Source organism: Tachyglossus aculeatus, chromosome 5 (assembly GCF_015852505.1).
Source record: "Tachyglossus aculeatus isolate mTacAcu1 chromosome 5, mTacAcu1.pri, whole genome shotgun sequence".
NCBI lineage: Eukaryota > Metazoa > Chordata > Mammalia > Monotremata > Tachyglossidae > Tachyglossus > Tachyglossus aculeatus.
The window spans coordinates 31,567,674-31,581,963 of NC_052070.1; the positions used below are offsets into that span (position 1 = coordinate 31,567,674).

A 14,290-nucleotide genomic window follows, 5' to 3' on the forward strand; every position below is an offset into this window, starting at 1 on the left:
AACCAAATAACAAGACAAGTGATTTGACCTTATTCAGAATCAGGGATGGATATTTGAAGGAATAGCGAATGAATGTTTATTACCTAAATACCAAGGGGGCTCAAAATATGGTCTGAACACTTTGGCATGGTATCTAGAAAGGTAATCTACTGAAACCAAGTTACTCATTCATGGATGATAGAGCAACCCAGTAAGCGTTCAATAAATATGACTGAATGAATGAATGAACCCATATGTTCTCAACAGAAACATCTGATAGGCCTGTAATAATATGATCAGAAAGTTGACCTGACTGATTAGAAATGTGCATTGTCATAAATGCTGTACAGTTCCAATGAAACTATACCCTTTAGAGATCAGAATTTAACTTGGAACTCTCTGCAGAATCAAACAAGTGTGCCTGAGAAATTAAAGTCTGATTACACAACAAGCAGAACTGAAAAATGTCTACTGAAATTTGTGGAGACAAGGAGTTCTGTTGTCTATTATATGGTTCATCGTGGCTCCACATTGATATTGTCCCTGAATCTGCTCTGTGACCTTGGGCAAGTCACTTCATTTCTCTGGGTCTCAGTTACCTCATCTGTAAAATGGGTATTAAAACTATGGGTCCCATGTGGGACAGGGACTGTGTCCAACCATGACTGTACCCCAGAGCTTAGAACAGTGATTGACACATAGTAAGTGCTTAACAAACCATTATCATCATCACCTCATTGCAAGCAGAAGGTGATGGTGTAGAATTAACAGGAAGTGGAAATATTTTCACTAAAATGGGGGTATCGGGAGAAGATAACTAAAACTCATAAGCTCTTCCTGTGAAGCAATTATGTTTTAGATTATCAATTTAACAACTGTTACCAATCACAATGATTGATTCAACTTCATTTTATCTGATGGGTACCTATGTGCACGTAAATATTATAATAATCATAATAATAACAATGGCATTTATTAAGTGCTTACTATGTGCAAAGCATTGTTCTAAGGGCTGGGGAGGTTACAAGGTGATCAGGTTGTCCCACAGGGATTCACAGTCTTAATTTCCATTTTACAGATGAGGGAACTGAGGCACAGAGAAGTTAAGTGACTTTCCCAAAGTCCCACAGCTGACAATTGACGGAGCCGGGATTTGAACCCATGACCTCTGACTCCAAAGTCCGGGCTCTTTCCACTGACCCATGCGGCTTCCCTATATATCCAAATATATCAGATAATTTATCTACATTTATGCATTTATGTATGTATGAATATGCATCTTAAAATTAGAAACAAATAATTCAGAGAAATGCAATTAATTGGGTAAACTCATAATATTGTTTATCTCCATAAAAAACCTTTTGTGATATTCTATCAGGTTTCTGCATCAGAAACCAATTCTGGAGAACTGATGCCATCATTGAAGTCTACTTCCATTGCCCTGGATTCTGGATGAGAGGCCACTCAAATATAGACTTATAAGCTACCTCCCAACAGACCTTCTTGGGGAAAAGGCACAAACCAAGGAAATAAGGGATACACAATTGATGGGACTTCTGGCGATTCTAGAAATTAGGCCCTCGAGAAATTATGGGAAGAAAACTAAAATGAAAAAAAAAAGGCAGAGACATCTCAGAGTGGAAAGTGAAAATTGCTCAGCTACAAAGAAACTGCTTTCATCACTTGTACATACTGTGATCTCGTCACACTTATGCAGGTGATCAGTTTAGAACAGGAATATGGTGGTAGCTTGTGAGACATCCCTTGGTCTTTGCTCCTTCCCGACAAGAGCCCACTGAACAAGAACAGCTATTTCACCTCTGGTCACCACTACTGTCTGAAAATCCCCAATAGAATGAGCAGAAACATCCAAGAGGCTCCTAGGGGGCCTTCTCCATTCTCATTATCACTTCATTTCCTACAGAAATGAGTTTGGAGCCCCAGGCCATTGTACATCATCAAAGAAGAGAAGTCCCTCTGTGGTGGGTTGCGTCTTGATTTTCCAGTTATGTGAGTGCAGTGCTGGAACCCAGTACCAAACCACAAATATAATTTAGAGTGAAAGCATGTAGTCTAACAATTTGCACTTTCAGAAAAAAACACATCAGACATCCAACCCATTTATTCTAAATCGTAAATGTTACTGTTTTGTCTTCAGTATTTTGGTTACATTGACGAAAGGAAGATGGATTCTCATCAATTAAATGTCTCCTCTTTCACCTGTTGGTAAGTTGCATTTTCTCAGGCACCTAGAAGCCTGCCATTCAACTCACCGGCCCTGGATTTAACAGCGGTGGGGTCATTACACAAGGTAAATATGAAAAAAAGACTCCCCTCCCAAGATGCTTCACTGGAAAGTTTCAACCAACGCCGCACCCCACTCCAATGCAGCCCCATGTCCACAAAAACTTCGCAGATGCCCCTTTCCAGAAATGATGGGTTTCCTCCCTTTCGTTAGCAGGGGAAAGGAGCTTGCTCGAGCATGGGTGAATGAAAGGGATTAAATGAGAACAGCCGAGGAGACCACGGATAGACTTGGTAACGCAAAGAAACAATGTATTTCAGGAGATTTGGTCAAATAAGATCATCACAGCCTCCACGTTCACTTCTAGACAAGTCAGACCACATCCAAAGGTCAAGATCCTGAAAGATTCTGGATTGCAAAGCAAAGACCCCCAGGACTCTGAAGTTCTCCTGAGATGTTCTCTGGGAAAAAGCTGGCAGAACTGTTCGACGATTACCATTCCTTGACCTACAGGGGTTTGAGGGGGAGGGGGGATTTGGTCTTATCGATCAACTGACTTTACCTTTTTCAAGCCACCCCAACAAAAATGGGGGGGGGGGGTTCAAAAAATTTGTCAAGGAAAAACACGAACAACACAAAACAAAACCGGATATTCCAATCGTGCAAAATCTGCTCCTCTGGATAAAACATTTCTTGGCCCAGGTTGTTCCTAGTGCCCTCTTCTGCACCCAGAGCCCCTCCTTCCCCCTCCCCAAGATGAAGACTGAGCTGGGTTTGGAGCCACTCAGTCCTGTAGCCTTGCCAGCACACTGGAGCCCTCAGCAACTGAGATGTTTCCTCTGACTCTCTGGGGAGTCTTGAAGGCAAATGGTGGGGTCCTAACTCCTCGTCTCCTCAGGACGACAAAAAAAAAAACAGCAAAGGAAAACAGGGTCACTGTGCCCGACATTCAACTCCAAGATTGACTTTACAATCACAGGTACAAATTGCTCAGGTCGATCACTGTTCGGCTCCCAAAGACCTCTGTGGTCAAAAACTAGCTGGAGACGTGGGCTCTGGTGGAATTATCACTGTTCGGAATAATATTGGGTCTGGAAGGAAATTCTTCTTCCACCCGAAGAGTCTGCAGCACTTTGCATGTTCCAGAGGACTGGGAGGTGAGGTTGCCCTGGACTCTGGCCAGATCGCGGCTGGGGATCCTTCAGGCGCTTATAGTGGAAACACCAAGAAGCCAGAGAAGGTGGAGTATTTCCAGCCTCCCATGAGGTTTCCCCTTTCCAGCTTGAGGTGCACTTTGTCTTCCCTTTCCATGTGGAGTAAGACCCCGTTGCTGGCAGCTTCTCTGGTAACATCCTGGTCTCCGGCAAATGCTGAAATCACCGGGTAGCCATTTTGCATTAAACTCACCTAGAAGATCGAGTGAGAGACAGAGACACAGAGAGACAGACACACAGAGAGAGGGGGATCCCTATTAATAATAATAATGATGATTGTATTTGTTAAGCGCTTACTATGTGCCAAGCACTGTTCTAAGTGCTGGAGGGATGCAAGGTAATGAGGGTTGTCCCACGTGGGGCTCACAGCCTTAATCCCCATTTACAGATGAGGTAATTGAGGTGCAGAGAAGTTAAATGACTTGCCCAAGGTCACACAGCTGACAAATGGCAGAGCCAGGATGCAAACCCATGACCTCTGACTCCCAAGTCCGTGGTCTTTCCACTGAGGCATGCAGGTTTGGGGGTAGTGGATCCAAGGGGTGTTGGAATGTGGAAGGGTGGGGTTTTAAGGGTGGATGTTGAGGGTGTTTAGGGGAAGGGAGGGGTGTTCCGGTGGCTGCCTGAATGAGTGTGTGTGGAAGGTGTCTAAAATGAAGTGCGTGGTCTCTAGGTGGTTGTCTGGATGTAGAAAGGTGTCTATGTGGAGGGTGAGGTGCCTCAGTGGGTATCTGAATGGGGGTATGTGGACAGTGTCTAGGTCGCTGTCTGGGTGAGGAGGGATGGGGCTATGTTGGCCTTCTGGGTGGGTGAATTATGGCTTTCCTAATAATAATAGTAATAATAATGATAATAATAATGATGGCATTTATTAAGTGCTTACTATGTGCAAAGCACTGTTCTAAGCGCTGGGGAGTTTACAAGGTGATCAGGTTGTCCCACATGGGGCTCACAGTCTTAATCCCCACTTTACAGATGAGGGAACTGAGGCACAGAGAAGTTAAGTGACTTGCCCAAAGTCACGCAGCTGACAAGTGGCAGAGCCGGGATTTGAACCCATGATCTCTGACTCCAAAGCCCGTGGTCTTTCCACTGAGCCACGCTGTGATGATGGTATTTGTTAAGCACTTACTCTGTGTCAAGCCCTGTTCTAAACTCTGGGGTAGATAGAAGATAATTCATTCATTCAATCATATTTATTGAGCGCTTACTGTGTGCAGAGCACTGTAATAATCGCTTGGGAAGTACAAGCTAATCAGGTTGGACACAGATCCGTCCCACGTGGGACTCCCTATCTTAATCCCCATTTTACAGATGAGGAAACTGAGACCCAGAGAAGTGAAGTGATTTATCCATGGTTACACAGCGGAGAAGTGTCAGAGTCGAGATTAGAACCTACGACCTTCTGATGCCCAGGCCTGTGCTCTGTCCACCACACCATGATTCCTCCATACTCATTGCCCTCAGAGGACAGAAACAAGAAACCACCTTACTTGATTCCCTGTTCCTTGGATTTTCAAAAGCCCTTCAGCGTCCACTCCCATCCTCTGCGTGGGCTGTGCCTGGTGTTCTCCCCATCCCTTCCCCATCCCTGTGGGAGGAGCAACTCACGCACCTGGATCGTCTGTCTGTTATACACTTTGACCACGTGGAAACTGAAACTATAAATTCCTTTTCTTGGTGCTACAAATATGCTGGAGGCGAGATCGAAGTGATTGCCGATGTTGACCAGCACCTGAAAGGGAAGAGAAGGGAAGGAAAGAGAGTATGGTCAGGCCCGCCCCACCCCACCTCCGAGTCACTCGAACAGCAGGGTCCCAGCTCGGATTCTTTGCTGTTTGGGGGGCCCAGGAGGAGGAAAGGGGCTTTTCGGACCAGCAGGATGCGAGGCCCGGGGAATTGAGTATGAGGATGGAGCAGGGACAGGCAGCAGGCCTCGGCCGGTAACAACAGTAATAATGATGGCATTTGTTAAGCGCTTACTATGTGGCAAGCACTGTTCTAAGAGCTAGGGGAGATACAAGGTAATCAGGCTGTCCCACGTGGGGCTCACAGTCTTAATCCCCATTTTACAGACGAGGTAACTGAGGCCCAGAGAAGTGAAGTGGCTTGCCCAGGGTCACACAGCAGACAGGTGGATTAGAACCCACGTCCTCTGACTCCCAAGCCTGTGCTCTTTTCACTAAGCCACGCCGCTTCTGGTTGCAAGGTCGAGGCGTCCCTCCGGGGGCGTTGATCACCTCGATCCAAGGAGTGAGTCTTTTGGATGCTCTGTATCTGACCTGAAACTTCTCCGGCCCGCAGCAGGTCCGTCCCCGCCCCGCAACATCGCGGGCTTTCCCCGGACTTTCCCCCGGGCCCCGGGAGTGAGGCAGCGGCTGGCGGAAGAAGTTTTCAGTCGAAGGGAACGAGGAGGCCGGGATGGAGGGAAATAATAATAATAATAATAATTATTATTATTATTATTATTATTATTGTATTTGTGAAGTGCTTACTATATGCCAAGTAATAATAATAATAATGATGGTATTTGTTAAGCGTTTATTATGTGCGAAGCACTGTTCGTTTATTATGTGCCAAGCACTGTTCTAAACGCTGGGGTAGATACAAGGTCAGCAGGTTGTCCCATTTGGGGCTCACAGTCCTCATCCCCATTTTACAGATGAGTTAACTGAGGCACAGAGAAGTGAAATGACTTGCCCAGAGTCCCACAGCTGACAAGTGATGGAGTCGGGATTAGAACCCACGACCTCTGACTCCCAAACCCGGGCTCTTTCCACTAAGCCATGCTGTACTGTTCTAAGCCCTGGGGTTGATACAAGGTAATCAATTTTGACCCAGTTCCTGTCCCACATGGGGCCCACAGATTAATGCCCACTTTACAGATGAGGTCATTGAGACCCAAAGAAGTTAAATGACCTCCCTGCGCCTCCCCGGCCGGAGCCGCCCCCCGTATCCCCAAGGACCCGAGCCTGCATGATAAGAATAATAAAAATAATAATAACAATGGTATTTGTTAAGCGCCTACTATGTGCCAAGCACTGTTCTAAGCCCTGGGGTAGATAAAAGGTAATCAGTTTGTCCCATTTGGGGCTCATTCATTCATCCATTCAATCGTATTTATTGAGCACTTACTGTGTGCAGAGCACTGTACTAAGCGCTTGGGAAGTACAGGCTGGTGACATATAGAGACGGTGCCTACCCAACAACGGGCTCATAGTCTTCCTCCCCGTTTTCCAGACACAGAGAAGTGAAGAGGCTAGCCCAAGGTCACACAGCACACATTCGGGGACAGCTTCTCCAGATTCATGCCTTCATTCAATTGCATTTACTGAGCGCTTACAGTGTGCAAAGCACTGTGCGAAGCTCTTGGGAGAGTACAATAGAACAATAAAAAGACACATTCGCTGCCCGCCAGAGGAGCTGGCCCGGCTACCCAACCTCCGGCCCCGCCCTGCATGGCCTGCGGGGACTCGGATGCTGATCCTGGGGCAGACAGCGGTTTCTGCCCCTCACTCCCGGACCCGGGACGCTCAGTACAGGGGTGGTGGGGTTGGGTGGGTGGGTTGCCTAGTGGAAAGACCCTGGGCTTGGGAGTCAGAGGTCCGTGGGTTCATTCATTCTTTCAGTCGTATTTATTGAGGCGCTTACTGTGTGTAGAGCACTGTACTAAGCGCTTGGGAAGTACAAGTTGGCAACATATAGAGACGGTCCCTACCCAACAGCGGGGGGTTCTAATAATAATAATAATTAATAATTGATGGTATTTGATAAGGGCTTACTATGTGCCAAGCACTGTTCTAAGCGCTGGAGCAGATACAAGGTCATCAGGTTGTCCCACGTGGGGCTCACAATCTTCATCCCCATTTTACAGATGAGGGAACTGGGGCCCAGAAAAGTCAAGTGACTTGCCCAAAGTCACATAGCTGACAAGGGGCAGAGCCGGGATTAGAACCCACGACCTCTGACTCCCAAGCCCGGGCTCTTTCCACTACACCACACTGCTTCTAATCCCGGCTCTGCCCCTTCTCAGCTGTGTGACTTTGGGCAAGTTACTTCACTTCTCTGGGCCTCAGTTCTCTCATCTGTAAAATGAGGGTTGAGACTATGAGCCCCACGTGGGGCAACCTGATTACCTTGTATCTACCCCAGCACTCAGAACAGTGCTTGGCACATAGTAAGCACTTAACAAATATTATTATTATTATTATTATTATTATTATTATTATTATTATTATTATTATAAGGTGGGGATTAGCACGGGGTTAGGTGCGCGGGCGGTGTGAATGGTTTGAGAAGCAGCGCATTTTAGTGGAAAGAGCACGGGTTTGGGTTCTAATCCCGGCTCTGCCACTTGTCTGCTGTGTGACCTTGGGCCAGCCACTTCGCTTCTCTGTGCCTCAGTTCCCTCATCTGTAAAATGGGGATTAAGACCGTGAGCCCCACATGGGACAACCTGATTACCCTGTATTTACTCCAGTGCTTAGAACAGTGCCTGGCACATAGTAAGCGCATAACAAATACCATCATTATTATTCATTATGAATGAATGAATTGAATGAATATTCATTCATTCGTTCATTCAATCATATTTATTGAACGCTTACTATGTGCAGAACACTGTGCTAAGCGCTTGGAAAGTCTAGCGCTTAGAACACTGCTTGGCACATGGCAAGCGCTTAGCAAATTTATTATTATTATTATTATTATTATTATTATTAAGAGAGATGATACCTGGCCACAACGGGCTCACAGTGTATTTTGCGTGTGCCTGCCCAGGACCGGAGCTGGCTGGGGACTGTAGCGGGTCAGAGAAGCAGTGTGGTTTAGTGGCAAGAGCAGGGGCTTGGGAGTCACAGGGAATGGGTTCTAATCCAGACTCCACCACTTAGCTGTGTGACTTTGGGCAAGCCACTTAACTTCTCTGGGCCTCAGTTACCTCATCTGTAAAATGGGGATTAAGATCGTGAGCCCCACGTGGGACAACCCGATTACCTTGTGTCTCCCCCAGCGCTTAGAACAGTGCTTGGCGCAGAGTAAGCGCTTAAGAAATACCATTATTATTATTATTATTATTGTAGGTGGGGAAACTGCAGGGTGCGTGGCTCCACACATCCGCCAAACTGGCTCGCTTCCTCCCTTCAAAGCCCTACTGAGAGCTCACCTCCTCCAGGAGGCCTGCCCAGACTGAGTCCCCCTTTTTCCTCTCCTCCTCTTCCTCCCCTCCTCATCGCCCCCCCCTCCTTCTACCCTACCCCTTTCCCCTCCCCACAGCACTTCTATATATTTGTACATACGTATTACTCTAGTTTGTGCGTATCTATTATTCTATTTTATCAATGATGTGTCTATAGCTGTGATTCTATTCATTCCGATGGTATTGACGCCTGTCTACTTGTTTTGTCTTGTTATCTGTCTCCCCCTTCTAGACTGTGAGCCCGTTGTTGGGTAGGGACCGTCTCTAACCGTTGCCGATTTGTACTTCCCAAGCACTAAATCCAGTGCTCTGCATACAGTAAGCTCTCAATAAATACGATTGAATGAATTAATGAATGAATGTTGTGAGCCCTTTCTAGACTGTGAGCCCGTTGTTGGGTAGGGACCGTCTATATATAGAAGTGATAATAATAATGATGGCATTTGTTAAGCGCTTACGATGTGTGAAGCACTGTTCTAAGTGCTGGGGGTGATACAAGGTAGTCAGGTTGTCCCACGTGGGGCTTACCGTTTCCAGATGAGGTCACTGAAGCCCAGAGAAGTGACGTGACTTGCCCAAAGTCACCCAGCCGACAAGCGGCGGAGCCGGGATTCGAACCCACCACCTCCGAGTCCCACACCCGGGCTCTTTCCAAAGTTGCCGAATCGTACTTCCCGAGCGCTTAGTCCAGCGCTCTGCCCAGAGTAAGCGCTCAGTGACTACGATTGAATGAGTGGATGGATAGATAATAATAATAATAATGGCATTTATTAAGCTCTTACTATGTGCAAAGCACTGTTCTAAGCGCTAGGAAGGCTACAAGGTGATCAGGTTGTCCCATGGGGGGGCTCACAGTCTTCATCCCCATTTTACAGATGAGGTCACTGAGGCTCAGAGAAATTAAGTGACTTGCCCAAAGTCACCCAGCTAACAAGTGGTGGATCCGCGATTTGAACCCATGACCTCTGACTCCAAAGCCCGGGCTCTTTCCACTGAGCTACGCTGCTTCTCTTCATCGCGGATGGATGGATGGATGGATGGATAGATAGAAGCAGTGTGGCTCACTGGAAAGAGTCCGGGCTTTGGAGTCAGAGGTCATGAGTTCAAAGCCCAGCTCTGCCAACTTTCAGCTGTGTGACTTTGGGCAAGTCACTTAACTTCTCTGCGCCTCAGTTACCTCCTCTGTAAAATGGGGATTAATCAATCAATCAATCAATCAATCGTATTTATTGAGCGCTTACTGTGTGCAGAGCACTGTACTAAGCGCTTGGGAAGTACAAGTTGGCAACATATAGAGACAGTCCCTACCCAACAGTGGGCTCACAGTCTAAAAGGGGGAGACAGAGAACAAAACCAAACATACTAACAAAATAAAATGAATAGAATAGATATGTACAAGTATGTACAAGATTAAGACTGTGAGCCCCCCGTGGGACAACCTGATCACCTTGTAGCCTCCCCAGCGCTTAGAACAGTGCTTGGCACATAGTAAGCGCTTAATAAATGTTATCATTATTATCGTTATTATGCCAGGGGGGCGAGGGGCCGTGGCGGCCGCGGGTGGGACGGGGGCCGGGCTCCGACCTGGTCGAAGTAGATTGTCATGGTGCGGTTGCTCATCTCGGACGGCTCGTGGTTGGTGCTGCGGGTGGCGGAGAAGGCCACCTTGGCGCTGCCCGAGCGCACGGAGATGCCCAGCGACGAGGAGACGGCGCCGTCGGCGGCGGGGCTGGAGTCGCAGACCACCAGGCACTTGCCCTCCAGCACGATGGGCTCCGTGTCGTTCTGCGCCCGCACCGGCCGCCCGCCGGGCAGCAGCAGCAACAGCAGCAGCAGCCCCAGGGCCGGGGCCAGGCCCGGTGCCAGCCAGGGACCCCGTTGCCCCGCGCCCCGCCTCGCCATGGGCACCGAGGGCCCGCTGCAGCAGCAGCCCCGCCCGGGCCCGGGCATCGGGGGGCTGTCCGGGGGCCGCCCGAGGGCTTCTCCCTCCTCCGCTCCTCTGGGCCGGCCCGGGGCTGGCAGGGAGGCCGCAATCCCCACCGCTCCTGCAACCGACAGAAAAGATCATCCCCATCACCGGAAAGATGGTATTTGGAATGTGAGTCCCACGTGGGACAACCCCAGCGCTTAGAACAGTGCTTGGCACATAGTAAGCGCTTAACTCGCCTGTCCCGCCATCGACCCCGGGCCCACGTCCTCCCCCGGGCCTGGAATGCCCTCCCTCTGCCCATCCGCCAAGCTAGCTCTCTTCCTCCCTCCAAGGCCCTACTGAGAGCTCACCTCCTCCAGGAGGCCTTCCCAGACTGAGCCCCTTCCTTCCTCTCCCCCTCGTCCCCCTCTCCATCCCCCCCATCTTACCTCCTTCCCTTCCCCACAGCACCTGTACATATTTATTTCTCTATTTATTTATTTATTTATTTTACTTGTACATATCTATTCTATTTATTTTATTTTGTTAGTATGTTTGGTTTTGTTCTCTGTCTCCCCCTTCTAGACTGTGAGCCCACTATTGGGTAGGGACCATCTCTATATGTTGCCAACTTGTACTTCCCAAGCGCTTAGTACAGTGCTCTGCACACTGTAAGCACTCAATAAATACGACTGATTGATTAACAAACGTCATCATTATTATTCTCTGGGCCTCAGTTCCCTCATCTGGAAAATGGGGATGAAGACTTTGAGCCTCACGTGGGGCAACCTGGTCACCTGGTCAGCCCCCATTCATTCATTCATTCAATCGCATTTATTGAGCGCTTACTGTGTGCAGAGCACTGTACTAAGCACTTGGGAAGTACAAGTTGGCAACATATAGAGACGGTCCCTACCAAACAGCGGGCCCCCAGCCCTTCGCACATAGTAAACGTTTAATAATAATAACAATAATAATAATAATAATGGCATTTGTTAAACGTTTACTATGTCAGCTGTGTGACTTTGGGCAAGTCACTTGACTTCTCTGGGCCTCAGTTCCCTCATCTATAAAATGGGGATTAAGACTGTGAGCCCCACGTGGGACAACCTGATCACTTGTATCCTCCCCAGCGCTTAGAACAGTCCCTTGCACATAGTAAGCGCTTAACAAATGCCATTATTATTATTATTTATTATTATATGCCAAGCCCGGGGCCTGCCCGGTGGAGGGGGGCTTCTCCCTCCTCTGCTCCTCTGAGCTGGGACAGGGCTGGCAGGGAGGCCGCAATCCCCACCGCTCTTGCAACCGATAGACAAAATCATCATCACCATTACCAGAATGATGGTATTTGGAATGAGCCTCACGTGGGACAACCTCATTCCCTTGTATCTACCCCAGCGCTTAGAACAGTGCTTGGCATATAATAATAATAATAACAACAATAATGATAATAATAATAATGGCATTTTTTAAGCACTTACTATGTGCAAGGGACTGTTCTAAGCGCTGGAGAGGATACAAGTGATCAGGATGTCCCACGTGGGGCTCACAGTTTTCATCCCCATTTGACAAATGAGGAAACTGAGGCCCAAAGAAGTCAAGTGACTTGCCCAAAGTCACAAAGCTGACATAGTAAGCGCTTAAAAAATGCCATCATTATTATTGTTATTATTAAGCGCTTACTATGTGCGAAGCTCTGAGGGGGATACAAGGTGACCAGGTTGTCCCACGTGGGGCTCACCGTCTTCATCCCCATTTTCCAGATGAGGGAACTGAGGCACAGAGAATAATAATGATGATATTTGTTAAGCGCTTACTATGTGTCAAACACTGTTCTAAGCGCTCGGGTTGTCTCACGTGGGGCTCACCGTTTTAGTCCCCACTTTACAGATGAGGTAACTGAGGAACAGAGAAGTGAAGTGACTCGCCCAAAGTCACACAGCAGACAAGGGGCAGAGCCGGGATTAGAACCCACGACCTCCGAGTCCCAAACCCGGGCTCTTGCCGCTGAGCCCCGCTGCTTCTCTAGAGCCCCCTCCCCATCCTACGGCTCTGGGAATTCCCCCCCCGCCCCTGGGGACGTCGAGGCTGCGGGGCTGGGAGGCGGGAATTGAGGCAGGCCCAGCCTCCCATCCATTCATTCATTCAATCGTATTTATTGAGCGCTTACTGTGTGCAGAGCACTCGCACACACCCCGCGATGAAGCCGGATACGAAAAGGGGGCGATGAGGGTCATCCGCACCCTTCCACCTGGAACGACCCTCCCTTGAACCCAAGCCCCGGGGGAGGTGGGGGGGGGTTTCCCAGGCACAGCCTCCTCTCCTGAACTCAGGCCCCGGGGATGGGGGTCGTTCCCAGGCACAGCCTCGTCTCCTGAACTCAGGCGCCGAGGGAGGGGGAGGGTTCCCAGGCACAGTCTCGTCTCCTGAACTCAGGACCTTGCGGAGGGGGTCGTTCCCAGACACAGCCTCTTCTCCTGAACTCAGACCCCGGGGGAGGGGGTCGTTTCCAGGCACAGCCTCATCTCCTGAACTCAGGCCCCGGGGGGGGGGGGGGGTCCCAGGCACAGCCTCGTTTCCTGAACTCAGGCCCCAGGGGTGGGGGGCGTTCCCAGGCACAGCCTCCTCTCTTGGGACCAGGCTCCGGGGAGTTCCCCGGGAACTCCGGGCCTCTGAAATCAGGCACCGGGGAGAAAGTGGGCGGGCGGGCCAGGGGCGGGAGAGACGGGAGGAAGGGGCAGGGGGCAGGGGAGGGGGGCTACTCCTGCTCCCGACAGGAGGGAGCTCGTTCCTCCCCCACGAGGGAGGCCAAACCCCCCTTGTGGCCCACGCACTTCACACCCATTTTCCCAGCCTCCGCATATCTCAGCAGGCCTTCACACCCATCCACTCCCTCTCTCACAACCGCTTAGAGACCCACACGCCCGCTTCACACACAAACTGGCCGTACCGTCGCACTCAGCATCGCATCCTTACGTTGTAATTTACACACACACACACACACACACACACACACACACACACACACACACTGTACATGCCCTCAACACAGTACTCCCTCACTGGACACACTAGCGCACACACTCTGTATACATACTATCACATGCATGACCTGCCTCTGCACCCGTAGACGCAGTAGACATTCACATGCAGTCACACAAGATCACCGACATCCCCATTCGCGTGCACATTTGGCATATACCCACATTTAAGGACACACATTCCTAATCCTCACTGCTACACCACAGACCCAAACACACACAAACCCATATACACTGTATCTGCTCACAAAGGTATCCTACTCACTGCCACTCTCCCAACTTGTGAACACCCACCGTATACACACACACACACACACACACACACACACACACACACACACACACACTAGACTTCACAACCCAAGGGCTACTAGATGCTCAAGACTTGTCCTGCTCCGCTCATCTAGCTTTCTTTCTCCTTTCTCCACCTCCCTCCTTGCTTCCCTGTCCCCTCTCACCGGGACGGTCTTTCGGACCCTTCAGTTTTCTCGGGATTCGCTCCTTCGGGAGTCCACCTCCGGACCGCACTGAAAGTCACTAAAAATGGTCTGCCCCACCCTTTCCTCCAGCCCCCGCTCTGCGCCCCGCTCCCTGTCCTCTTCCTTCCCCTGCCCCATCCACCGTCCCTACCCCTTCTCAGTTCAGATCCTGACCTGCCCCTGCCCCTGCCCCTGCCCTGCTCATTCAGTCCTGTTCATTAAG

The 14,290-nt window shown here is 49.4% G+C and overlaps 1 protein-coding gene across 1 annotated transcript; it reads right to left on the reverse strand.

Annotated features, from left to right (window-relative positions):
- Positions 1–2,083: 2,083 nt before the first annotated feature.
- On the reverse strand, positions 2,084–14,090 carry CBLN2 (cerebellin 2 precursor). Its single transcript, XM_038746572.1, has 4 exons — positions 14,047–14,090; positions 10,220–10,680; positions 5,054–5,173; positions 2,084–3,631 (listed from the first exon to the last, which is right to left on the reverse strand). Exons 2-4 carry the CDS (start codon positions 10,583–10,585, stop codon positions 3,434–3,436), a joined length of 684 nt encoding a protein of 227 aa, XP_038602500.1. The 5' UTR covers positions 10,586–10,680; positions 14,047–14,090; the 3' UTR covers positions 2,084–3,433.
- Positions 14,091–14,290: the final 200 nt, after the last annotated feature.